The 25,585-nt window shown below is 53.6% G+C and overlaps 1 protein-coding gene across 1 annotated transcript in view; it reads left to right on the plus strand.

The window, feature by feature from the left end:
* Positions 1-2,232: 2,232 nt before the first annotated feature.
* The window catches only part of scarf1 (scavenger receptor class F, member 1), a 31,175-nt gene continuing 7,822 nt past the window's right edge, over positions 2,233-25,585 (plus strand). Inside the window, exons 1-5 of the mRNA XM_038813922.1 lie at positions 2,233-2,583; positions 8,874-8,935; positions 10,662-10,763; positions 22,173-22,695; positions 24,680-24,898. Coding sequence (XP_038669850.1) covers positions 2,483-2,583; positions 8,874-8,935; positions 10,662-10,763; positions 22,173-22,695; positions 24,680-24,898 — 1,007 coding nt within the window. The 5' untranslated portion in view covers positions 2,233-2,482. The remainder of the gene's footprint in view (positions 2,584-8,873; positions 8,936-10,661; positions 10,764-22,172; positions 22,696-24,679; positions 24,899-25,585) is intronic.

Raw genomic sequence — 25,585 nt, forward strand, 5'->3', positions numbered from 1 at the left:
CCTGAGCAGCTCCCCCCAGCAGATTCAGTTGGGAGAATCTGGTCTGTTTGTGTCTCTTAGATCCCTCTTCAGTTCCCCACACACAGTCCTGTTGCTTGTTGGCAGCTACAAGGTGGAGGAAGCTCTCCGCAGTAATTTCGAGCCCAGAGTGCGTGGCGTCAGTGTACCGGGCGGGTGACCTTCTCTCTGCTGCTGCTTCTGGCGGGAAGACTAACCGATTTTTTAAACAACCTGCTCCTGGAACAACGCACTGACGTATGGACGAGGCGGTCCGCCCTGCTGGGCTCCTGCCTGCGTACTGCTATATCCGGCTGAGGGGACACGCATTCGCGAGACGGCCGGCATTCTGGAAAGCATGTCACGGCCGTTGGGCAACTCTTCTCGCTATCAGGAATGCTGCGACCAATCGCTCTCCTTCCGACACCCGCCCGCGACCCACCCATGGGTCGTGACCCTGAGTTTGAAAATGACTGGTTTTTGGAAGGTTTCCTGGAGCCCCCTCAGAACCCCCAACAGAGACCCCCTATCAGACCTCCACCAATTAGACCCCCAACAAAGACCCCCATCAAAGGCAGCTAAGTGTTTCATGCTCTGGAAAAGAGGAGGTCAAAGCACTTAGCTGCCTTTGATGTGGCGAGTGGCTGTCAATCATAGCAAGAGTGTTTATACACTCAGCATCAAATCAGGGTAATGGAGATGCATTCAAGCATGAAGGGAAAGATCAATGAACAATTCACCAAGTAGCTGTCTCTGGAGTAATAGAACAGTCAATAACTGACTAATACAATAAGAAGTGTTACAACACCAGGTTAAAGTCCAACAGGTTTGTTTCAAATCACTAGCTTTCGGAGCACTGCTCCTTCCTCAGGTGAATGAAGAACCAGGACAGTTGGTAGGATTTTGCAAGCCCAACTCCTACCAACTATCCTGTCTTGAGACAATTCACACCTCTTTAACCTGGGGTTACCCCATCTCTGGATCTGTAAAGACTTAATTACCTGCAAATGCTCGCATTGAAAGCATTGTCTGGCATCTTTGACTTTGTCTATATATATGTTTCTAGAACATACCTCTTCATTCACCTGAGGAAGGAGCAGTGCTCCAAAAGCTAGTGATTTGAAACAAACCTGTTGGACTTTAACCTGGTGTAAGACTTCTTACTGTGCTCACCCCCGTCCAAAGTCGGTATCTCCACATTATGCCTAACACAATGTATTGTTGTGTGGAATTGAGGGGAAGATCTGCATTTCAAAGGCGATCAAGGGATTTCCAGCCCGTTGAAGTGTACTGGGCTTTCCAGGAAGCATCTCGCACTTCTAACAACTGTTGCTTTGAACATTCTGTGAGAGGTAGCAGACGCTAGGAAAGGCTGAGTGAAAATGCAGTGAGTTTTCACCATACTGTCTGGACTGTCTTTAGCTTTCAGGCAAGGTCTCTGATGGAGGGGTCCGAGGGTCTTCTGCACTGTAAATTGTATGAATGATTCTATTAATCACCTTGGCTACCTGTGTTGGCACTTTAAAAATTCTGTGGTTAGCACAATTGCTTCACAGCTCCAGGCTCCCAGGTTCGATTCCCGGCTTGGGTCACTGTCTTTGCAGAGTCTGCACGTCCTCCCCCTGTGTGCGTGGGTTTCCTCCGGATGCTCCGGTTTCCTACCACAGTCCAAAGATGTGCGGGTTAGGTGGATTGGCCGTGATAAATTCCCCTTAGTGTTGAATGAAATGAAATGAAAATCGCTTATTGTCACGAGTAGGCTTCAATGAAGTTACTGTGACAAGCCCCTAGTCGCCACATTCCGGCGCCTGTCCGGGGAGGCTGTTACGGGAATTGAACCGTGCTGCTGGCCTGCTTGGTCTGCTTTAAAAGCCAGCGATTTAGCCCAGTGAGCTAAACCAGCCCCTAGTGAGCTAAACCAGCCCCTGTTGGGTGGGGTTATTGGGTTATGAGGATTGGGTGGAGCTGTAGGCTTGGGTAGGGTGTTGTGTTCCAAGAGCCGGTGCAGACTCGATGGGCCGAATGGCCTCTCTCTGCATGTAAATTCTATGAAATGCTAGATAGCACGGAGACAATGCTGATTGGCCTCCTCTATTGCTGTTGCAGTTGGTGGTAATATCAATGGAGACTGACCTTGGGACTGATTATCTCCAGTTGGATATTTCAGGGTTCCGCCACGTTCCTGACGCTAACATCTGATCTCCCCGATCCTGTTTCTTGTTGTTTCTCCTGAGCTGGTTGCTCTTGAATAGGAGGAACCTGTGCAGCGCGCCCCACACTTCCCCAGGAAGGAGCAGCATTTCCCTGCGAGGAAGTCAGACACTGACTCAGGATCTGCGGAACTCAGGCAGGACAACGCCGCTCAGTAACTTGCCCAGGAGGCCACCCTCTCAGGGGTACAGGGCTGCCAGGCGGTGGCAAAGAACCTAAACAACAGGCAAACCCTCTCCCAGAGACTGCACAGCAAATCCCCCTCGGACCTGGCATGGGACTCCTGCTCATCCTGGTCAGTTTATACCCTCTGACCTCAACCTCACACATTCAGCAACTTAATCCGAATGGGAACAATGTGTGTGAATTAATAAGGTAACGTCACTCTGTTAGTCGTGCTGAGAGTTTTACCATTGTTGAAAATTCCTCTTTAGGTTTCCTGTGATTCGCTCAGGGTTTGTCTCTGTCTGTAGCTGTCTCTGCCTCAAATGGGCTCAATCTTTGCCTCCCTCCTGTCTCTGTGTCTCTCTGTTTGTCCCTCAGTATCCAGCTTTCAGTTTATCTGTCCCTCAGTCTGTGTGTCTCAGTGTGTGCATGCGTCTCTGCTTGCGTTTCTCCGAGGGTGTGTGTCCCTTAATATATGTCTCTCGTGTGTGTGTGTGTGTCTGTGTGTGTGTCTGTGTGTGTGTGTCTGTGTGTGTGTGTGTCTGTTTGTGTGTCTGCGTGTGTGTCTGTGTGTGTGTGTCTGTTTGTGTGTCTGTGCGTGTGTGTCTGTGTGTGTGTCGGTGTGTGCGCCTATTTGAGTGCCTGGGTGTGTGTGTGTGTGAATGTCTCTGTGCGTGTCTCCATATCTCCATGTGTGTCTCCATGTGTGTGTGTGTCTATGTGTGTGTCTATGTGCGTGTCATTGTGTGTGTCTCCATGTGTTTGTGTCTGTGTGTGTGTCCGTGTGTGTGTCTCTGTGTGTGTGTCTCCATGTGTGTGTCCGTGTGTGTGTCTCTATGTGTGTGTCTGTGTGTGTGTCTCTCCCTACAATATCCAACTCCACACTATAGATATGTAAACCCACACTATAGATAACGTAACCCACACAATAGATATCCAAACACACAATATAGGTATCCAACTCCACACTATAGACATCCAAACTCACACTACATATATCCAAATCCACAAAATAGATATCCAAACCCACACTATAGATATTCAACTCCACACTATAGATATCCAAACCCACACTATAGATATCCAAACCCACACTATAGATATCCAAACCAAAATTATAGATATCCGAACCCACACTATAGATATCTCAACTCACACTATAGATATCCAAACCCACACTATAGATATCCAACTCCACACTATAGATATCCAAACCCACACTATAGATATCCAACTCCACACTATAGATATCTCAACTCACACTATAGATATCCGAAAACACACTATAGATATCTCAACTCACACTATAGATATCCAACTCCACACTATAGATATCCAAACGCACAGTATAGATATCCAAACTCACACTACATATATCCAAACACACACTATAGATATCCGAACCCACACTATAGATATCGAAACCCACACTATAGATTTCCAAACCCACACTATAGATATCCAACTCCACACTATAGATATCCAACTCCACACTATAGATATCCAAACTCACACTACATATATCCAAACACACACTATAGATATCCGAACCCACACTATAGATATCGAAACCCACACTATAGATTTCCAAACCCACACTATAGAGATCCAAACCCACACTATAGATATCCAACTCCACACCATAGATATCCAAACCCACACTATAGATATCCAACTCCACACTATAGATATCCAAACCCACACTATAGATATCCAACTCCACACTATAGATATCCAACCCCACACTATAGATATCCAAACCCACACTATAGATATCCAACTCCACACTATAGATATCCGAACCCACACTATAGATATCCAAACCCACACTATAGATATCCGAACCCACACTACATATATCCAAACACACACTATATATACCCAAACTCACACTATAGAAATGCAAACACACACTATAGGTATCGAAACCCACATGATAAACTCACAATATCGATATCCAACTCCACACTATAGATATCCAAACCCACACTATAGATATCCAAACCCACACTATAGATATCCAAACCCACACTATATATATCCAAACCCACACTATAGATATCCAAACTCACACTATATATATCCAAACTCACACTATAGATATACAAACCCACACTATAGATATTGAAACCCACCCTATAGATATCCAAACTCACACTATAGATATCCAAACCCAAATTATAGATATCTGAACCAACACTATAGATATATCAAATCACACTATAGATATACGAACACACACTTTAGATATCCAACTCCACACTATAGATATCCAACTCCACACTATAGATATCCAAACCCACACTATAGATTTCCAAACCCACGCTACATATATCCAAACACACACACTGTATATATCCAAACTCACACTATAGAAATCCAAACACACACTATAGATATCCAAACTCACACTATAGATATCCAAAATCACACTATAGATATCCAAACTCACACTATAGATATCCAAACTCACACTATAGACATCCAACTCCACACTGTAGATGTCCAAACTCACAGTATAGATATACAAACCCACACCATAGATATCGAAACCCACCCTATAGATATCCATACTCACACTATAGATATCCAAACCCAAATTATAGATATCTGAACCCACATTATAGATATCTCAACTCTCACTATAGATATCCGAACTCACACTATAGATATACGAACACACACTATAGATATCCAACCCCAGACTATAGATATCCAACTCCACACTATGGATATCCAAACCCACACTATAGATATCCAACTCCACACTATAGATATCCGAACCCACACTATAGATATCCAAACACACACTATAGATATCCAAACCCACACTATAGATATCCAAACTCACACTATAGATATCCAAACACACACTATAGATATCCAACTCCACACTATAGATTTCCACGTCCACACTATAGATATCCAACCCCACACTATAGATTTCCAAACTCACACTATAGATATCCAAACTCACACTATAGATATCCAAACCCAAATTATAGATGACCGAACCCACACTATAGATATCTCAACTCACACTATAGATATCCGAACTCACACTATAGATATCCAACTCCACACTATAGATATCCAAACGCACACTATAGATTTCCAAACTCACACTATAGATATCCAAACTCACACTATAGATATCCAACTCCACACTATAGATATCCAACCCCACACTATAGATATCCAAACCCACACTATAGATATCCAAACTCACACTATAGATATCCAAACACACACTATAGATATCCAACTCCACACTATAGATATCCAACTCCACACTATAGATATCCAAACCCACACTATAGATATCCAAACTCACACTATAGACTTCCAACTCCACACTATAGATATTGGAACCCACACTATAGATTTCCAAACCCACACTATAGATATCCAACTCCACACTATAGATATCCAAACTCACACTATAGATATCCAACTCCACACTATAAATTTCCAAACCCACACTACATATATCCAAACACACACTATATATACCCAAACTGACACTATAGAAATGCAAACACACACTATAGGTATCCAAACCCAAACGATAAACTCACAATATCGATATCCAACTCCACGCTATAGATATCCAAACCCACACTATAGATATATAAACTCACACTATAGACATCCAACTCCACACTGTAGATATCCAAACTCACACTATAGATATCCAACCCCACACTATAGATATCCAAACTCACACTATAGATATCCAAACTCACACTATAGATATCCAACTCCACACTATAGATATCCAACTCCACACTATAGATATCCAAACCCACACTATAGATATCCAAACCCACACTATAGATATCCAACTCCACACTATAGATATCCAACTCCACACTATAGATATCCAACTCCACACTATAGATATCCAACTCCACACTATAGATATCCAAACCCACACTATAGACATCCAAACCCACACTATAGATATCCAAACCCACACTATAGATATCCAACTCCACACTATAGATATCCAACTCCACACTACAGATATCCAAACTCACACTATAGATATCCAACTCCACACTATAGATATCTAAACCCACACTATAGATATCCAACCCCACACTATAGATATCCAAACCCACACTATAGATATCCAAACTCACACTATAGACATCCAAACTCACGCTATAGATATCCAAACCCACACTATAGATATCCAACCCACACTATAGATATCCAAACCCACTCTATAGATATCCAACTCCACACTATAGATATACAAACCCACACTATAGATATCCAACTCCACACTATAGATATCCAAACCCACACTATAGATATCCAACTCCACACTATAGATATCCAAACCCACACTATAGATATCCAAACCCACACTATAGATATCCAACTCCACACTATAGATATCCAAACCCACACTATAGATATCCAAACCCACACTATAGATATCCAAATCCACACTATAGATATCCAACTCCACACTATAGATATCTAAACCCACACTATAGATACCCAAACCCACACTATAGATATCCAAACCCACACTATAGATATCCAAACCCACACTATAGATATCCAAACTCACACTATAGATATCCAAACCCACACTATAGATATCCAACTCCACACTATAGATATCCAAACCCACACTATAGATATCCAACTCCACACTATAGATATCCAAACTCACGCTATAGATATCCAACTCCACACTATAGATATCCAAACTCACACTATAGATATCCAAACCCACACTATAGATATCCAAACCCACACTATAGATATCCAACCCCACACTATAGATATCCAAACTCACACTATAGATATCCAACTCCACACTATAGATATCCAAACCCACACTATAGATATCCAAACCCACACTATAGATATCCAAACCCACACTATAGATATCCAAACTCACGCTATAGATATCCAAACTCACACTATAGATATCTAAACCCACACTATAGATATCCAAACTCACACTATAGATATCCAAACTCACACTATAGATATCAAACTCACACTATAGATATCCAACTCCACACTATCAATAGCCAAACCCACACTATAGATATCCAAACTCACACTATAGATATCCAAACCCACACTATATATACACAACCTCATCCTATAGATATCCAACACCTCACCACAGAAATTGAACTCCACACTATATATATCTGAGCACACTGTAAAGATATCTAAACCCACACAATTGATATTCAATGGCACTGTATAGATATCTAACCCCACCCTATAGACATATACTCTCACCATACACATCCCTCACCCCTCCATATAGATATCCATAACCTCCTACAGATATCCATGCCATATGATACAGGGTGGAACACTGTTGGATCTCCAGTTTGTGGGGAGGGGAAGGGTCATTGAAGAAATGGAAGAAGAGGGGGGCAGAGGACAGAGTGGGTTGGGAGAAGGATGAAAAAGGAATGGGGCCGGGACAGGGCAGGAAACGGAGGTGAGGATGGGAAGGAAGGCAGAGGAAAAAGGATAAAGGGGTGGGGGTGTGTGACTGGAGTAGGGAAGTGGCTGGTGGAGGTGTAGAGATTAGGGGTGAGGGATGGGTCAGGAGGGGAGGGTTGGGCTGACACCTTGACTTGTACAATGTGACCTTCTCCCGCCTCCTGATTGGCTCTTGGTTGCTAATTCCACACTCCAAATTGTGGTTCTATTGGGAAATGCGCCATTCAGTATGGTACTGAGGCCAACACACAACACACATCCCTCTGCTCCATGTCCATCGTGGCCCATCAGCCCGTCTTGCATCAGGAGATAGAATGGGACATGGTTGCCATGTGAACCCCTGTATTGGATGCAGCCAATAGTGTCACCATGCATTGGAGTGGAGCAGCTGGTGTCCAAAGTGAGTATTGCAAGAGTCGCATTGTTTGAAACTTTCATTCTCTGTTCCCAGCCAGTCCCAGATAAGAATAATAATAATCTTATTGTCACAAGTAGGCTGACATTAACACTGGAATGAAGTTACTGTGAAAATCCCCCAGTCGCCACATTCCGGCGCCTGTTCGGGTACACAGAGGGAGAATTCAGAATGTCCAATTCACCTAACAGCACGTCTTTCGGGACATGTGGGAGGAAACCGGAGCACCCGGAGGAAACCCACACAGACACGGGGAGAAGGTGCAGACTCCGCACAGACAGTGACCCAAGCCGGGAATTGAACCTGGGACCCTGGAGCAGTGAAGCAACAGTGCTAACCACTGTGCTACCGTGCCGTTACCTCCAGTTGCTCAATCCCCCAGATTGTGCAGACTGTTGTGTACTAGAATTTATTGATCAATGAAGCAAAAGCTATAAGAATAGCCATTCCCAAATTCCGAGACCATGGAATGCAATTCAGAGAAAGCAGTGAGTGTGGAATAAATCTGGGTGAATATGTTTGAAGTGTGTGTGTGTGTGTGGGGTCCTGAGACATTAGCCGAATTGATTCTCTCTCGTTCTCCTTTTCCTTATAGGACTCCCCCCAGTTGGAGCTGCTGCCCGGGTTGGAGGCAGCAAGGGAATGAATGCACCATCGGTAGGTGATTAACTCACTGCAAACAATGTCAAACAATTCTTTTCTGTTGACACTGAGAGCTGATGGTGTCACAAGGGGCGCGATTCTCCGCACCCCATGCCGAGTGGGAGAATCGCGGGAGGGCCGGGCGAATCCCGCCACGTCGCCCTGGCACCCCCCGTGATTCTCCTCTCCCCCCCCCCACCAAAATGGTGTGTCGCGTTTTGCGACAGGCCGCTCGGAGAATCGCCGCTCGCCGTTTCTCACGGCGACTGACGATTCTCCGGCCCGGATGGGCCGAGCGGCCTGCTGAACCCGACCGGTTCATGCTGGCGCCAACCATACCCGGTCGCTGCCGGAGTGAACAGCGCGGGACCGCTGTGTGGGGGGCCTGTGGGGGGCGGAGGGAGGATCGAGCACCGCGGCCGTGCTCAGCAGGTGTCTGGCCCGTGATCGATGCCGACCGATCGTCGGGCCGGCGTCTCTGAAAGACGCACTCTTTTCCCTCCGCCGCCCCGCAAGATCAAGCCGCCATGTCTTGCGGGGCAGCGGAGGGAAAGACGGCAACTTGCACATGCGCGGGTGACATCACTTAGGCGCCGCCGGCCGCATCATTCCCGGCGCGCCGCTTTGACGCAAGCGTTAAGGCCGGCCGCTCGGAATTCACGCACCGCCGCTCCTAGCCCCCCCCGGGGGGGGGGGTGGGGGGGGGGGGGGGGGGGGGGGGGAGGGGAGGAGAATAGGGGGTGAGGAGTGGCCTCCGACGCAGACTGAAACACTCCGGGTTTCACTCCGGCGTCGGCTGTTTGTCTCCCTTTGGGAGAATTGCGCCCTAGACCTCTGACCTGTGACCTTGCTATAACTGACTGACACCATTTGCGTCCCCTTGATTAAGAATGTCGGGAAGAGTTGAGTGATGTGATTGATTAAGGATCTGGGAGGGATTTTATTGGGCAGTGAACTGAGTGGATAAGATTGGCTATGGTAACAGTAAATGGACGATTGGTTAGCTATAACCAGCTAACTAGCCGTTGAATCTAATTAGTCCAGTTTCCCTCCAGGTGAGAGTGTAGTTTGGGTTTATCATGTGGTGACAGAGCAAGGATTGTCATCAACACCCGTCTCAATCCAGTTCTGTTTATTATTTCCTGAGATGTGATTGTCAAGGACGAGATCATTGATCAGCCATCCCGACCTGTCCCTGCGGGTGGGGAGGGGGAGGTGGGGTTAGTGGTGACAAAGAGGCAACAAAGATGGTGGAGGCAGTGCTAATGGTTAATGGCGGTACAGTGGTTAGCACCACTGCCTCACAGCATCAGGGTCCCGGGCTCGATTCCCGGCTTGGGTCACTGTCTGTGCGGAGTCTGCACGTTCTCCCCGTGTCTGCGTGGGTTTCCTCCGGGTGCTCCGGTTTTCTCCCACAGTCCAAAGATGTGCGGGTCAGTAACGACTCGATGGGCCAAATGGCCTCCTTCCGCACAATAGGGATTCTGTGATGCTGAGACTGAACAACTTGACGTGATTTATCAGTAGAACACTCGCGAAATGAACGAAGTCCCTCCTTGGAGACGGCATTGCACCCAGATTGACCACAGCAAGGACCGGGGGAACTATTGGGTCACAGGGTTGTTGTGTGGGGCTTTGGGAGTTAAAGACGTGTCATTGGCTGGAAAGCACGCTGATATATTTTGAAACCAGCGGGGACGGTATGGAAATAAATGCAAATCTTCCCGTTCTCTCTGTGCAGCCGTCTGTCAGGAACCACATTCCTGCCGTCCGGAGGAAATCTGTGTGCGACCTGGAGTCTGTCGCTGCCCCCATGGATTCTTCGGAGCCGGCTGCACGACGAGTAAGTACGCTGCCATTCCCACCAACCTCCAAACTCACCCAAAACTCTATTGTCCCAACTGGCACCGCATCCCCTCCCCCTCCCCAAACTCCCCCACCCCAACCTCCTCCCCCTCCCCAACCCCCTCCCCCTCCCCAACCCCCTCCCCAACCCCCTCCCCCACCCCAACCCCCCTCCCCCTCCCCAACCTCCTCCCAACCCCCTCCCCCACCCCAACCCCCCTCCCCCTCCCCAAACTCCCCCACCCCAACCCCCTCCCCCTCCCCACCCCCCCCTCCCCACCCCACTCCCCTCCCCCTCCCCCACCCCAACCCCCGCCCCCCTCCCCCTCCCGCCCCCCTCCCCCTCCCCACCCCAACCCCCTCCCCTCCCCCTCCCCAACCCCCTCCCCCTCCCCACCCCAACCCCCTCCCCATCCCGCCCCCCTCCCCCTCCCCACCCCAACCCCCTCCCCATCCCGCCCCCTCCCCCTCCCCCAACACCAACCCCCTCCCCATCTCGCCCCCCCTCCCCCTCCCCATCCCGCCCCCCCTCCCCCAACCCACCCCCTCCCCACACCCTCCCCCTCCCCCACCCCAACCCCCTCCCCCACCCCAACCCCCGCCCCCCCTCCCCCTCCCGCCCCCCCTCCCCCACCCGCCTCCCCTCCCCCCCCCCACCCACCCCCCCTCCCCCCCCCCAACCCCACTCCCCTCCCCCTCCCCACCCCAACCCCCCTCCCCCACCCCCACTCCCCACCCCACCTCCCCCCCCACCCCCCCCTCCCCCTCCCCAACCCCCTCCCCCTCCCCAACCCCCTCCCCAACCCCCTCCCCATCCCGTTCCCCCCCTCCCCCATCTCACCCCCCTCCCCCAGCCCACACCCCCTCCCCACCCCAACCCCCTCCCCATCCCGCCCCCTCCCCAACCCCAACCCCCTCCCCATCCTCCACCCGCCCCCCTCCCCCTCCCCAACCCAACCCCCTCCCCAACCCCCTCCCCAGCCTCCACCCACCCCCCCCTCCCCCAACCCAAACCCCTCCACCTCCCCACCCCGCCCCCCCTCCCCACCCCCATCCTGCCCCCCCATCCCCCTCCCCAACCCCCTCCCCATCCCCCACCCCGCCCCCCCTCCCCCAACCCAAACCCCTCCCCATCCCCTCCCCCCTCCCCAACCCCCTCCCCTCCCCCAGCCAACACCCCCCTCCCCCACCCCGTCCCATCCCCCCTCCCCACCCCTCCCCCCACCCCCTCCCCATCCCATCCCCCCTCCCCCACCCCAACCGCCCCCCTCCCCCACCCCAACCGCCCCCCTCCCCCACCCCCTCCCCCAGCCCACACCCCCTCCCCCACCTCACCCCCCTCCACCAGCCCGTACCCCTTCCCCCAGCCCACACCCCTCCCCCATCTCACCCCCTCCCCCAGCCCACACCCCGCTCCGCCAGCCCACACCCCCTCCCACACCCCCCTCCCCCCACTCCCCCTCCCCTACCCCATACACCCCCTGTCTACTCCCCACGCCCCCACATCACACCCCCTCCCCATCCCACCCCTCTCCCCCACCTCACCGCTCCCTCACCCCACATCCCACCTCCCCTCCCGCACCCCATCCCCCTTCCCCCACCTCACCCCCCTAACCCCACCCCACATCCCCCTCCCCACACATCCCTCTCCGCCACCCTCCCCTCCCCCACACACCCCCTCCCCACATCCCCAACCCACCCCACACAATCCCACCTCCCCACCCCACACCCCCCCCCCCTACCCCACGGCCCACACTCCACACCCCTCGCTCCCAACACTGGCGGCCACCCATTCAGCTCCCTGGGCCCCACTCTCGGGATCTCCCTCCCTAAATCCCGCTACCTCCCTCTCTCCTCCTGGAAGGTGCTCCTTTTAAAACAAATGTGACGACTGGGCGATTTTCACAGGAACTTCATTGCACTGTATATGTAAGCATACTCGTGACACTAATAAAGATTATTATTATTAAGTGGACTCAGAGAGCAGGAGTTCAGCCTCTGCAATTGTTCAGTCGGTTTGAGGTTCTGCCAGCTTGCTACAGGAAACCAGTCAATGGGGGGGGGGGGGGGGTGCTACAGGGAACCAGTCAATGGGGGGGGGGGGGTGCTGCTACAGGAAAACAGTCAAGGGGGGGGGGGGGGGGAGCGGATAAGAATGTCGTGGCCGTAGGAGGCAGTATAGTGATGGGAAATTGACACAATTCTTCATGGCAAGGAGTGAGAGTCCAGGCGGCTGTGTTGCCAGCCCAGTGCCAGCGTTCAGGACATCTGCTCTGGGCTGGAGAGGAACCTGCCGTGGGAGGGGGAGAGAATCCAGTCTTTGTGGTCCACGTGGGTGCCATTAAAACGCTGCATGGATGTAACTTGGCTCTTGTTGTAAATGTATCGGCTGCATGCCGTGAGTCACAGGCTTTGCTGAGGTTTGTGAAGGGTTGTGGCCTCAGCTCCCAGCCCGCCCTTCCTGCCTGGGTTTGACCCCGTGACCTGCCGCTGGGATTCCGAGTGACTGCTCCTTCCTCGCTCCGGACTCTCTGCACTGACAGGGAGACAAGTCGGAGGGTGACAATACCGGAAACCTCACGACATCAGAATGCAAACACAGGCACACAATTAGCAGCAATGGCCAAGGGGCTGTCCCAAATCCAGGTGGGGTCGGATTCTTAAGGGGACGCGACAGGGGAAATGCTGAGAGGATGTTTCCCCTCATGGGAGGGTCTCGGAGCGGAGGGCGCAGCCTCAGAATAAAGAGGGGGGCTAATTTAAAGACTGGGATGAGGAGGAATTTCTTCACGGGGGGTTTGAGCCTTTGGAACTCCGTGCGACTGACTGACTGAGAGATTCTTTTTTAATATAAATTTAGAGTACCCAATTCATTTTTCCAATTAAGGGGCAGTTTAGCATGGCCAATCCACCTGCCCTGCACATCTTTGGGTTGTGGGGGTGAAACCCACGCAGGCACGGGGAGAATGTGCAAACTCCACACGGACAGTGACCCAGAGTGGGGATCGAACCTGGGACCTCAGCGCCGTGAGGCAGCAGGGCTAACCATTGCGCCAGAGACACAAATTCTCGATCAGTAAAGGGATCCAAGCTGACGGGGAAAGGGCAGGAAGGTGGGCATGCGGAATGTTGGGATCAGCCATGATCCTATAGAATGGCGGAACAGGCTCAAGGTGCCAAATGGCCTCCTCCTGCTCCTATTTCTGATGGTCTCAATAAATAAATACAGTCCTGTTTCCAGTGACGGGCCTGTCCGTGACCAGGCGGAAACAGTTCTGCTGACAGTCAACAGAGCCAGAGTAGGGACAGGCCCAGCCCTCGGTCGTTCCTCTGTTACCTGAGCTCAGCTGGAGTTGTTGTACGGATGGGGACAACTGCCCGGCAAGGGGATGGGAAAGAATCTGTGCTTCCTCATCCCAAGTCCAGAAACCCTGCCAGAGAGCTGGCATTGGATTGACATGAGGCAGGCAGCACCGTGTCCAGGATTCAGGTGTGATGCTAACTGTAGTCAAATAGCTGATACACCCCAGAAAGACCATCCGTGTGAATGTTGAGAAGGACAAAGGGGTTAGTGAGAAGCATTAGAGCCTCAATAATAACACTCAACTAATCTTGAACTGCAGGGAAATGGGAAATGATCAAAACCTGCATTTATATAGCAGCAATGTAACCGGTAGCACGGTAGCACAGTGGCTAGCACTGTGGCAGGGACCCAGGTTCGATTCCCCGCTGGGTCACTGTCTGTGCGGAGTCTGCACGTTCTCCCCGTGTCTGCGTGGGTTTCCTCCGGGTGCTCCGGTTTCCTCCCACAAGTCCCGAAAGACGTGCTGTTAGGTGAATTGGACATTCTGAATTCTCCCTCTGTGTACCCGAACAGGCGCCGGAATGTGGCGACTAGGGGCTTTTCACAGTAACCTCATTGCAGTGTTAGAGTAAGCCTAGTTGTGACACTAATAAAGATTATTATTATTATGTAGTAAAACATCCCAAAGTGTTTCAGACGTTCTCCCAAAGTGAGACTGTCCCCATGTCAACGTAAAAACGGAGGAGCTTTACTCCCGAAATTCCTCGAAAAAAGATGAACTAATTCAATGTCCTGCAGGGGGCTAATAATAATACTAATCGCTTATTGTCACGAGTAGACTTCAATGAGGGCTGGTTTAGCTCACTCGGCTAAATTGCTGGCTTTTAAAGCAGACCAAGCAGGCCAGCAGCACGGTTCGATTCCCGTACCAGCCTCCCCGAACAGGCGCCGGAATGTGGCGACTAGGGCCTTTTCACAGTAACTTCATTGAAGCCTACTCGTGACAATAAGCCATGTTCTTTTTTCATTTTTTCATTTCATGAAGTTACTGTGAAAAGCCCCTAGTCACCACATTCCGGCGCCTGTTCGGGGAGGCTGCTACGGGAATTGAACCCGCGCTGCTGGCATTGTTCTGAATTACAAGCCAGCTGTTTAGCCCACTGTGCTATGCCAGCCTAGCAGGGAGCCAGAGTGAATGTCGCAGCTTTTGCTGCAATATTGGCCCCTCACTGCGGTTCGGAGTCCGCGCATGCGCAGGGCGGCGGCCACCTGAAGCCGTGCCGTCCTCCATGGGCGGACGCAGACCGCGGAGCCACACAGAAAAAAGAGACCCCTCCAAATGTCCATATGTCCGAGCCTCAACCCCCACACAGTCAGAGGGTCAGTACTGAGGGAGTGCCGCACTGTCAGAGGGTCAGTACTGAGGGAGCGCCGCACTGTCAGAGGGTCAGTACTGAGGGAGTGCCGCACTGTACAGAGGGTCAGTACTGAGGGAGTGCCGCACTGTCAGAGGGTCAGTACTGAGGGAGTGCCCGCACTGTCAGAGGGTCAGTACTGAGGGAGGCACCGCACTGTCAGAGGGTCAGTACTGAGGGAGTGCCGCACTGTCCAGAGGGTCAGTACTGAGGGAGTGCCGCACTGTCAGAGGGTCAGTACTGAGGGAGTGCCTGCACTGTCAGAGGGTCAGTACTGAGGGAGTGCCGCACTGTCAGAGGGTCAGTACTGAGGGAGTGCCGCACTGTCAGAGGGTCAGTACTGAGGGAGTGCCGCACTGTCAGAGGGTCAGTACTGAGGGAGTGCCTGCACTGTCAGAGAGGTCAGTACTGAGGGAGTGCCGCACTGTCAGAGAGTCAGTACTGAGGGAGTGCCGCACTGTCAGAGGGTCAGTACTGAGGGTGTGCCGCACTGTCAGAGAGTCAGTACTGAGGGAGTGCTGCACTGTCAGAGGGTCAGTACTGAGGGAGTGCTGCACTGTCAGAGGGTCAGTACTGAGGAAGTGCCGCACTGTCAGAGGGTCAGTACTGAGGGAGCGCTGCACTGTCAGAGGGTCAGTACTGAGGGAGTGCTGCACTGTCAGAGGGTCAGTACTGAGGGAGTGCCGCACTGTCAGAGGGTCAGTACTAAGGGAGTGCCGCACTGTCAGAGGGTCAGTACTGAGGGAGTGCCGCACTGTCAGAGGGTCAGTACTGAGGGAGTGCCGCACTGTCAGAGGGTCAGTACTGAGGGAGGGCCACATTGTCAGAGGGTCAGTACTGAGGGAGTGCCGCACTGTCAGAGGGTCAGTACTGAGGGAGGGCCACACTGTCAGAGGGTCAGTACTGAGGGAGTGCTGCACTGTCAGAGGGTCAGTACTGAGGGAGTGCCGCACTGTCAGAGGGTCAGTACTGAGGGAGTGCTGCACTGTCAGAGAGTCAGTACTGAGGGAGTGCCGCACTGTCAGAGAGTCAGTACTGAGGGAGTGCCGCACTGTCAGAGGGGCAGTACTGAGGGATGTGCCGCACTGTCAGAGGGTCAGTACTGAGGGAGTGCTGCACTGTCAGAGGGTCAGTACTGAGGGAGTGCTGCACTGTCAGAGGGTCAGTACTGAGGGAGTGCCGCACTGTCAGAGGGTCAGTACTGAGGGAGTGCCGCACTGTCAGAGGGTCAGTACTGAGGGAGTGCCGCACTGTCAGAGAGTCAGTACTGAGGGAGTGCCGCACTGTCAGAGGGTCAGTACTGAGGGAGTGCCGCACTGTCAGAGGGTCAGTACTGAGGGAGTGCCGCACTGTCAGAGAGTCAGTACTGAGGGAGTGCTGCACTGTCAGAGGGTCAGTACTGAGGGAGTGCTGCACTGTCAGAGGGTCAGTACTGAGGAGTGCCGCACTGTCAGAGGGTCAGTACTGAGGGAGCGCTGCACTGTCAGAGGGTCAGTACTGAGGGAGTGCTGCACTGTCAGAGGGTCAGTACTGAGGGAGTGCCGCACTGTCAGAGGGTCAGTACTAAGGGAGTGCCGCACTGTCAGAGGGTCAGTACTGAGGGAGTGCCGCACTGTCAGAGGGTCAGTACTGAGGGAGTGCCGCACTGTCAGAGGGTCAGTACTGAGGGAGGGCCACATTGTCAGAGGGTCAGTACTGAGGGAGTGCCGCACTGTCAGAGGGTCAGTACTGAGGGAGGGCCACACTGTCAGAGGGTCAGTACTGAGGGAGTGCTGCACTGTCAGAGGGTCAGTGCTGAGGGAGTGCCGCACTGTCAGAGGGTCAGTACTGAGGGAGTGCTGCACTGTCAGAGGGTCAGTACTGAGGGAGTGCCGCACTGTCAGAGGGTCAGTACTGGGAGTGCTGCACTATCAGAGGGTCAGTACTGAGGGAGTGCCACACTGTCAGAGGGTCAGTACTGAGGGAGTGCCGCATTGTCAGAGGGTCAGTGCTGAGGCAGTGCCGCACTGTCAGAGAGGTCAGTACTGAGGGAGTGCCGCACTGTCAGAGGGTCAGTACTGAGGGAGTGCTGCACTGTCAGAGGGTCAGTAATGAGGGAGTGCCGCACTGTCAGAGGGTCAGTACTGAGGGAGTACCGCACTGTCAGAATGTCAGTACTGAGGGAGTGCCGCATTGTCAGAGGGTCAGTACTGAGGGAGTGCCGCACTGTCAGAGGGTCAGTACTGAGGGAGCGCCGCACTGTCAGAGGGTCAGTACTGAGGGAGTGCCGCACTGTCAGAGGGTCAGTACTGAGGGAGTGCCGCATTGTCAGAGGGTCAGTGCTGAGGCAGTGCCGCACTGTCAGAGGGTCAGTACTGAGGGAGTGCCGCACTGTCAGAGGGTCAGTACTGAGGGAGTGCCGCACTGTCAGAGGGTCAGTACCGAGGGAGTGCCGCACTGTCAGAGGGTCAGTACTGAGTGAGTGCCGCACTGTCAGAGGGTCAGTACTGAGGGAGTGCCGCACTGTCAGAGGGTCAGTGCTGAGGGAGTGCCGCACTGTCAGAGGGTCAGTACTGAGGGAGTGCCGCACTGTCAGAGGGTCAGTACTGAGGGAGTGCCGCACTGTCAGAGGGTCAGTACTGAGGGAGTGCTGCACTGTCAGAGGGTCAGTACTGAGGGAGTGCCGCACTGTCAGAGGGTCAGTACTGAGGGAGTGCCGCACTGTCAGAGGGTCAGTACTGAGGGAGTGCCGCACTGTCAGAGGGTCAGTACTGAGGGAGTGCTGCACTGTCAGAGGGTCAGTACTGAGGGAGTGCCGCATTGTCAGAGGGTCAGTACTGAGGGAGTGCCGCACTGTCAGAGGGTCAGTACTGAGGGAGTGCCGCACTGTCAGAGGGTCAGTGCTGAGGGAGCCCCGCACTGTCAGAGGGTCAGTACTGAGGGAGTGCCACACTGTCAGAGGGTCAGTACTGAGGGAGTGCTGCACTGTCAGAGGGTCAGTACTGAGGGAGTGCCGCACTGTCAGAGGGTCAGTACTGAGGGAGTGCTGCAGTGTCAGAGGGTCAGTACTGAGGGAGTGCTGCACTGTCAGAGGGTCAGTACTGAGGGAGTGCCGCACTGTCAGAGGGTCAGTACTGAGGGAGTGCCGCACTGTCAGTGGGTCAGTACTGAGGGAGTGCTGCACTGTCAGAGGGTCAGTACTGAGGGAGTGCCGCACTGTCAGAGGGTCAGTACTGAGGGAGTGCTGCACTGTCAGAGAGTCAGTACTGAGGGAGTGCCGCACTGTCAGAGAGTCAGTACTGAGGGAGTGCCGCACTGTCAGACGGGCAGTACTGAGGGTGTGCCGCACTGTCAGAGGGTCAGTACTGAGGGAGTGCTGCACTGTCAGAGGGTCAGTACTGAGGGAGTGCTGCACTGTCAGAGGGTCAGTACTGAGGAAGTGCCGCACTGTCAGAGGGTCAGTACTGAGGGAGCGCTGCACTGTCAGAGGGTCAGTACTGAGGGAGTGCTGCACTGTCAGAGGGTCAGTACTGAGGGAGTGCCGCACTGTCAGAGGGTCAGTACTAAGGGAGTGCCGCACTGTCAGAGGGTCAGTACTGAGGGAGTGCCGCACTGTCAGAGGGTCAGTACTGAGGGAGTGCCGCACTGTCAGAGGGTCAGTACTGAGGGAGGGCCACACTGTCAGAGGGTCAGTACTGAGGGAGTGCCGCACTGTCAGAGGGTCAGTACTGAGGGAGGGCCACACTGTCAGAGGGTCAGTACTGAGGGAGTGCTGCACTGTCAGAGGGTCAGTGCTGAGGGAGTGCCGCACTGTCAGAGGGTCAGTACTGAGAGAGTGCTGCACTGTCAGAGGGTCAGTACTGAGGGAGTGCCGCACTGTCAGAGTGTCAGTACTGGGAGTGCTGCACTGTCAGAGGGTCAGTACTGAGGGAGTGCCACACTGTCAGAGGGTCAGTACTGAGGGAGTGCCGCATTGTCAGAGGGTCAGTGCTGAGGCAGTGCCGCACTGTCAGAGAGTCAGTACTGAGGGAGTGCCGCACTGTCAGAGGGTCAGTACTGAGGGAGTGCTGCACTGTCAGAGGGTCAGTACTGAGGGAGTGCCGCACTGTCAGAGGGTCAGTACTGAGGGAGTACCGCACTGTCAGAATGTCAGTACTGAGGGAGTGCCGCATTGTCAGAGGGTCAGTACTGAGGGAGTGCCGCACTGTCAGAGGGTCAGTACTGAGGGAGTGCCGCATTGTCAGAGGGTCAGTGCTGAGGCAGTGCCGCACTGTCAGAGGGTCAGTACTGAGGGAGTGCCGCACTGTCAGAGGGTCAGTACTGAGGGAGTGCCGCACTGTCAGAGGGTCAGTACCGAGGGAGTGCCGCACTGTCAGAGGGTCAGTACTGAGTGAGTGCCGCACTGTCAGAGGGTCAGTACTGAGGGAGTGCCGCACTGTCAGAGGGTCAGTGCTGAGGGAGTGCCGCACTGTCAGAGGGTCAGTACTGAGGGAGTGCCGCACTGTCAGAGGGTCAGTACTGAGGGAGTGCCGCACTGTCAGAGGGTCAGTACTGAGGGAGTGCTGCACTGTCAGAGGGTCAGTACTGAGGGAGTGCCGCACTGTCAGAGGGTCAGTACTGAGGGAGTGCCGCACTGTCAGAGGGTCAGTACTGAGGGAGTGCCGCACTGTCAGAGGGTCAGTACTGAGGGAGTGCTGCACTGTCAGAGGGTCAGTACTGAGGGAGTGCCGCATTGTCAGAGGGTCAGTACTGAGGGAGTGCCGCACTGTCAGAGGGTCAGTACTGAGGGAGTGCCGCACTGTCAGAGGGTCAGTGCTGAGGGAGCCCCGCACTGTCAGAGGGTCAGTACTGAGGGAGTGCCACACTGTCAGAGGGTCAGTACTGAGGGAGTCCGCACTCTCAGAGGGTCAGTACTGAGAGAGTGCCGCACTGTCAGAGGGTCAGTACTGAGGGAGTGCTGCACTGTCAGAGGGTCAGTACTGAGGGAGTGCTGCACTGTCAGGGGGTCAGTACTGAGGGAGTGCGGCACTGTCAGAGGGTCAGTACTGAGGGAGTGCCGCACTGTCAGAGGGTCAGTACTGAGGGAGTGCTGCACTGTCAGAGGGTCAGTACTGAGGGAGTGCCGCACTGTCAGAGGGTCAGTACTGAGGGAGTGCCGCACTGTCAGAGGGTCAGTACTGAGGGAGTGCTGCACTGTCAGGGGGTCAGTACTGAGGGAGTGCTGCACTGTCAGAGGGTCAGTACTGAGGGAGTGCCGCACTGTCAAAGGGTCAGTACTGAGGGAGTGCTGCACTGTCAGAGGGTCAGTACTGAGGGAGTGCTGCACTGTCAGAGGGTCAGTGCTGAGGGAGTGCCACACTGTCAGAGGGTCAGTACTGAGGGAGTGCTGCACTGTCAGAGGGTCAGTACTGAGGGAGAGCCGCACTGCCAGAGGGTCAGTACTGAGGGAGTGCTGCACTGTCAGAGGGTCAGCACTGAGGGAGTGCTGCACTGTCAGAGGGTCAGTACTGAGGGAGCGCCGCACTGTCAGAGGGTCAGTACTGAGGGAGTGCTGCACTGTCAGAGGGTCAGTACTGAGTGAGTGCTGCACTGTCAGAGGGTCAGTACTGAGGGAGTGCTGCACTGTCAGAGGGTCAGTACTGAGGGAGTGCTGCACTGTCAGAGGGTCAGTACTGAGGGAGTGCCGCACTGTCAGAGGGTCAGTACTGAGGGAGTGCTGCACTGTCAGAGGGTCAGTACTGAGTGAGTGCTGCACTGTCAGAGGGTCAGTACTGAGGGAGTGCTGCACTGTCAGAGGGTCAGTACTGAGGGAGTGCCGCACTGTCAGAGGGTCAGTACTGAGGGAGTGCTGCACTGTCAGCGGGTCAGTACTGAGTGAGTGCTGCACTGTCAGAGGGTCAGTACTGAGGGAGTGCTGCACTGTCAGAGGGTCAGTACTGAGGGAGTGCCGCACTGTCAGAGGGTCAGTACTGAGGGAGCGCTGCACTGTCAGAGGGTCAGTACTGAGGGAGTGCCGCACTGTCAGAGGGTCAGTACTGAGGGAGTGCCGCACTGTCAGAGGGTCAGTACTGAGGGAGTGCCGCACTGTCAGAGGGTCAGTACTGAGGGAGTGCCGCACTGTCAGAGGGTCAGTACTGAGGGAGTGCTGCACTGTTAGAGGGTCAGTACTGAGGGAGTCCGCACTCTCAGAGGGTCAGTACCGAGGGAGTGTCGGAGGTGTATGTGGGGGAAGATTGGAGGATTCCCCTCGGTTTCCTGGGGCCCAAATGTATCCCCGAAACCCACCTCAGCAGTGTGGTAGTCACCAATGATTGTATAATACTTGAATTAGATGTAATACAGTAAGGCTCCTGTACTACAGATACGGGGGTAGATCCCTGCCTGCTGCCTCCGCCCAGTAGGCGGAGTATAAATGTGTGTGCGCACCGAGCTGCAGCCATTTCAGAAGCAGCTGCGGGAGGCAACACATCTTTGCTTAATAAAGCCTCGCTTACTCTCGACTCTCGTCTCGTCGTAATCGATTGTGCATCAATCGAAACAAACATGGCCGTTTTCTGGTTGATGTTTGCGGCAGCTTGCTGTGTAAAGACGAGCGGCTCTGTTTCTCGATTTGAACAGGTATTCTGTTGGCTGTGAGACAGTCTGTGACACATTGAGTTGGTGGAAGTGGCTGTGGAAATGCACAAACCTTGTCTTCTTGTCCCTGCAGGGTGTCCGGAGCAGTTCTGGGGCCCAGAGTGTCGGAATGCCTGCCCGTGCCATCCCCACGGGACGTGCGACGCCGTGTCAGGGGTGTGTACCTGCTCCCAGGGGCGCTGGGGCCCGCGCTGTGCCATGAGGTGTCAATGTCGGCACGGTCGCTGCGACCCAGGGACTGGCCACTGCCAGTGCCACCCTGGCTGGTGGGGGGCTGACTGCAGCAAGATGTGCATGTGCCACCTGGAGCACTCGCTCTGTGACCCAGCCACTGGCGAGTGTAACTGCTCCTCCGGGTACTGGGGCAAGCAGTGCAACATCTACTGTTTCTGTAACCGATCCGCCTGCGCCCAGCTGACTGGAGTGTGCGAGTGCCGTGAGGGCTGGTGGGGCTCTCTGTGTGAGAGAAGGTGTTTCTGTGTCCACGGGAGATGTATCGCCAGCAACGGGCAGTGTAAGTGCCACTCTGGGTACCAGGGACAGAGTTGCAGAGACTCCTGTACTGCCGGCTACTATGGAAACAACTGCAGGGAAAGGTAAGAACAGGACTTTATCAGGGTACGTACTGAATTACCGTGTCTGTAATCACCCTCATTGAATCATAGAATTTACAGTACAGAAGGAGGCCGTTTGGCCCATCCAGTCTGCACTGGCCCTCTGACAGAGCGTTCTGCCCAGTCCCGCCCCCCTGCCTTATCCCCGGAACCTTGCACATTCTTTTCGGATAACAATCCAATTGCCTTTTGAATATCTCGATCGAACCTGCCTCCACCACCCTCTCAGGAAGTTCATTCCAGACTCCAACCACCCATAAAGTGAAAACTATTTCCTCACACATTTTTACTCATTTTGCAAATTATTGTGTATCTGTGTCTAGTTCTTGATGCTCTCTTGATTGAGAACAGTTTCTCACTATTTACCCTGTCCAAACCCCTCAGGATCTAGAAGACCTCCATCCAGTCTCCTCTCAGCCTTCTTTTCTCCCAGGAAAACAATTCCAAACTCTCCAATCTATCCCCATAGCTACTGGTCTTTCTTGTGGAATCATTCTAGTGAATCTCCTTGGGTCTGGTGCCCAGAACTGGGCACAGTCTCCAGATGAGGCCTAACATGTGTCTTATGCAAGTTCAACATGACCTCCTTACGATCTTAGTGCAGAAGGGGGCCATTCAGCCCACTGAATCTATACTGGCCCCCGCTCCGATAGCGTTTTCCCCCTGTGTGCGTGGGTTTCTTCCGGGTGCTCCGGTTTCCTCCCACAGTCCAAAGATGTGCAGGTTAGGTGGGTTGGCCATGATAAATTGCTCCCTAGTGTCCAAAAATAAGCAGGTTAGGTGGGGTTACTGGGATAGGATGGGGACCGAGGTTGGGAGCACTTTCAGAGGGTCAGTGCAGTCTCAATGGGCCAAATGGCCTCCCCTTCTGCAGCAGAAAATAATCAAAAAGTTAATGGAATGCTAGCTTTTCTATGTAGAGGACTGGAGTATAAAGGCCTGGGGGTTATGCTGCAGCTTTACAAACCCCTGGAACAAGGGCCTTGGAATTCCCTCTGCTAAACCCCTTCAACTCATTACCTGCCATTACTCCGATGTGGCCTTGCTTGACACCAGGGGGCAGGATTCTCCGACCCCCCCCCCCCCCCCCCCCCGCTGGGTCAGAGAATCACCGGGAGGGGGGGACGGCGGGAATCCTGCCCCTGCCGGCTGCTAAATTCTCCGGTGCCGGGGATTTGGCGGGGGCGGGAATCGGGGCGCGGAGGTCGGCGGCCGCTGGCAACAGCTCCCCCGGCGTTTCTCCGGCCCACGATGGGCCGAGTGGCTGCTCGTTTTCGGCCAGTCCCGCTGGCGTATATTACACCAGGTATTTGCCAGCGGGACCTGGCTGTGTGGGGGGGCCTCCAGGGTCCTCGGGGGGGGGGGGGGGCAGAACACGCTGGTGCTCCCGCACATGCGCCAACTCGTGCCGGCTGGCGGAGGCCCTTCGGCGCCGGTTGGCGTGGTGCTATACCCCTTCCCCGCCGGCCGGTGCGGCTCAAACCCCTCCGGCGGCGGCCTCGCCCCTGAAGGTGCGGAGGATTCTGCACCGTTGGGGCGGCCCGATGCCGGAGTGGTTCACGCCACTCCTTCCCGCCGGAGTTGCCCGTCCCACCGATTCCCGCAGAATCCCGCACCGGATATTTTGGCCGCCTGTCCTCGTATCCCTGCATGTGACTCAGTATCAAATTTTTTTCAACATTGCTTCAGGGCGCGATGTCATTGCAGAATGCTGTAATTGCTGTGTGACTGTTTACATAGGAATTTTCAGTTTTAGAAGTGGCCGTCTTGCTCTCTCGCGGGAATGTCCTTGTGAAGGTAGATTGGCCGGTGTTCTGTTGGCCCAGATTGATGTTCATGTTTCCAGCTCTAGCCCCACATCAGCAAAGACTATCTGTGTCGCCTGGTGTTCACTGCGCGGTGCACGACTGCGGGTATTCCCCGGTCCGTTTCGCTCGGTGTAACGAACCTTGTGTGCCCCTCTCAGATGCGGTCACTGCCAGGGGTCACAGCCCTGCTCCCCATTCGATGGTTCCTGTCATCCCTGTCAGCGCGGTTGGAACGGAAGTCGCTGTGACCAGCCCTGCGCCCCGGGATTTCACGGCCAAAACTGCGCAGAGGGATGCCCAACCTGCCGGCAAGGGGAGACGTGCAACTCTGTGACTGGGATTTGCCAAGCCTGCAATCCCGGATGGATTGGACCCAGGTAAGGGATCCCAGCTTGGAAACGCGCCCTTTACGGAGGGTGGTGTTGGAGGGTCACAGAAAGATGGGCTGGCATTGCTGGATAACATTCACATCCTGTCACACCCCGAGTGCTTGGGAGAATATCCATTATTCACCAGGTATCTATGTTTTGACTGGCGCAGAAATACAACAGCCAATTTATACACAGCAACCCCCTCAAACAATACGGTGATCAATTGCATTTTTCAGTTTAATGATACTGGCTGAAGGGTCGATATTGGCCAGGGCACAGCCAGATCGACAAAGTCTCAGACTCCAAAATGTCCATTTGAACAGAGATAGAACTCTTCTTCAACTCCCTCAGTACTGACCCTCTGACAGTGCGGCATTCCCTCAGTACTGACCCTCTGACAGTGCGGCACTCCCTCAGTACTGACCCACTGACTGTGCGGCACTCCCTCAGTACTGACCCTCTGACAGTGCGGCACTCCCTCAGTACTGACCCTCTGACAGTGTGGCACTCCCTCAGTACTGACCCTCTGACAGTGCGGCGCTCCCTCAGTACTGACCCTCTGACAGTGCGGCACTCCCTCAGTACTGACCCTCTGACAGTGCAGCACTCCCTCAGTACTGACCCACTGACAGTGCGGCACTCCCTCAGTACTGACCCTCTGACAGTGCGGCACTCCCTCAGTACTGACCCTCT

The sequence above is a fragment of the Scyliorhinus canicula genome, chromosome 12, assembly GCF_902713615.1.
Source record: "Scyliorhinus canicula chromosome 12, sScyCan1.1, whole genome shotgun sequence".
Classification (NCBI taxonomy): Eukaryota; Metazoa; Chordata; class Chondrichthyes; order Carcharhiniformes; family Scyliorhinidae; genus Scyliorhinus; species Scyliorhinus canicula.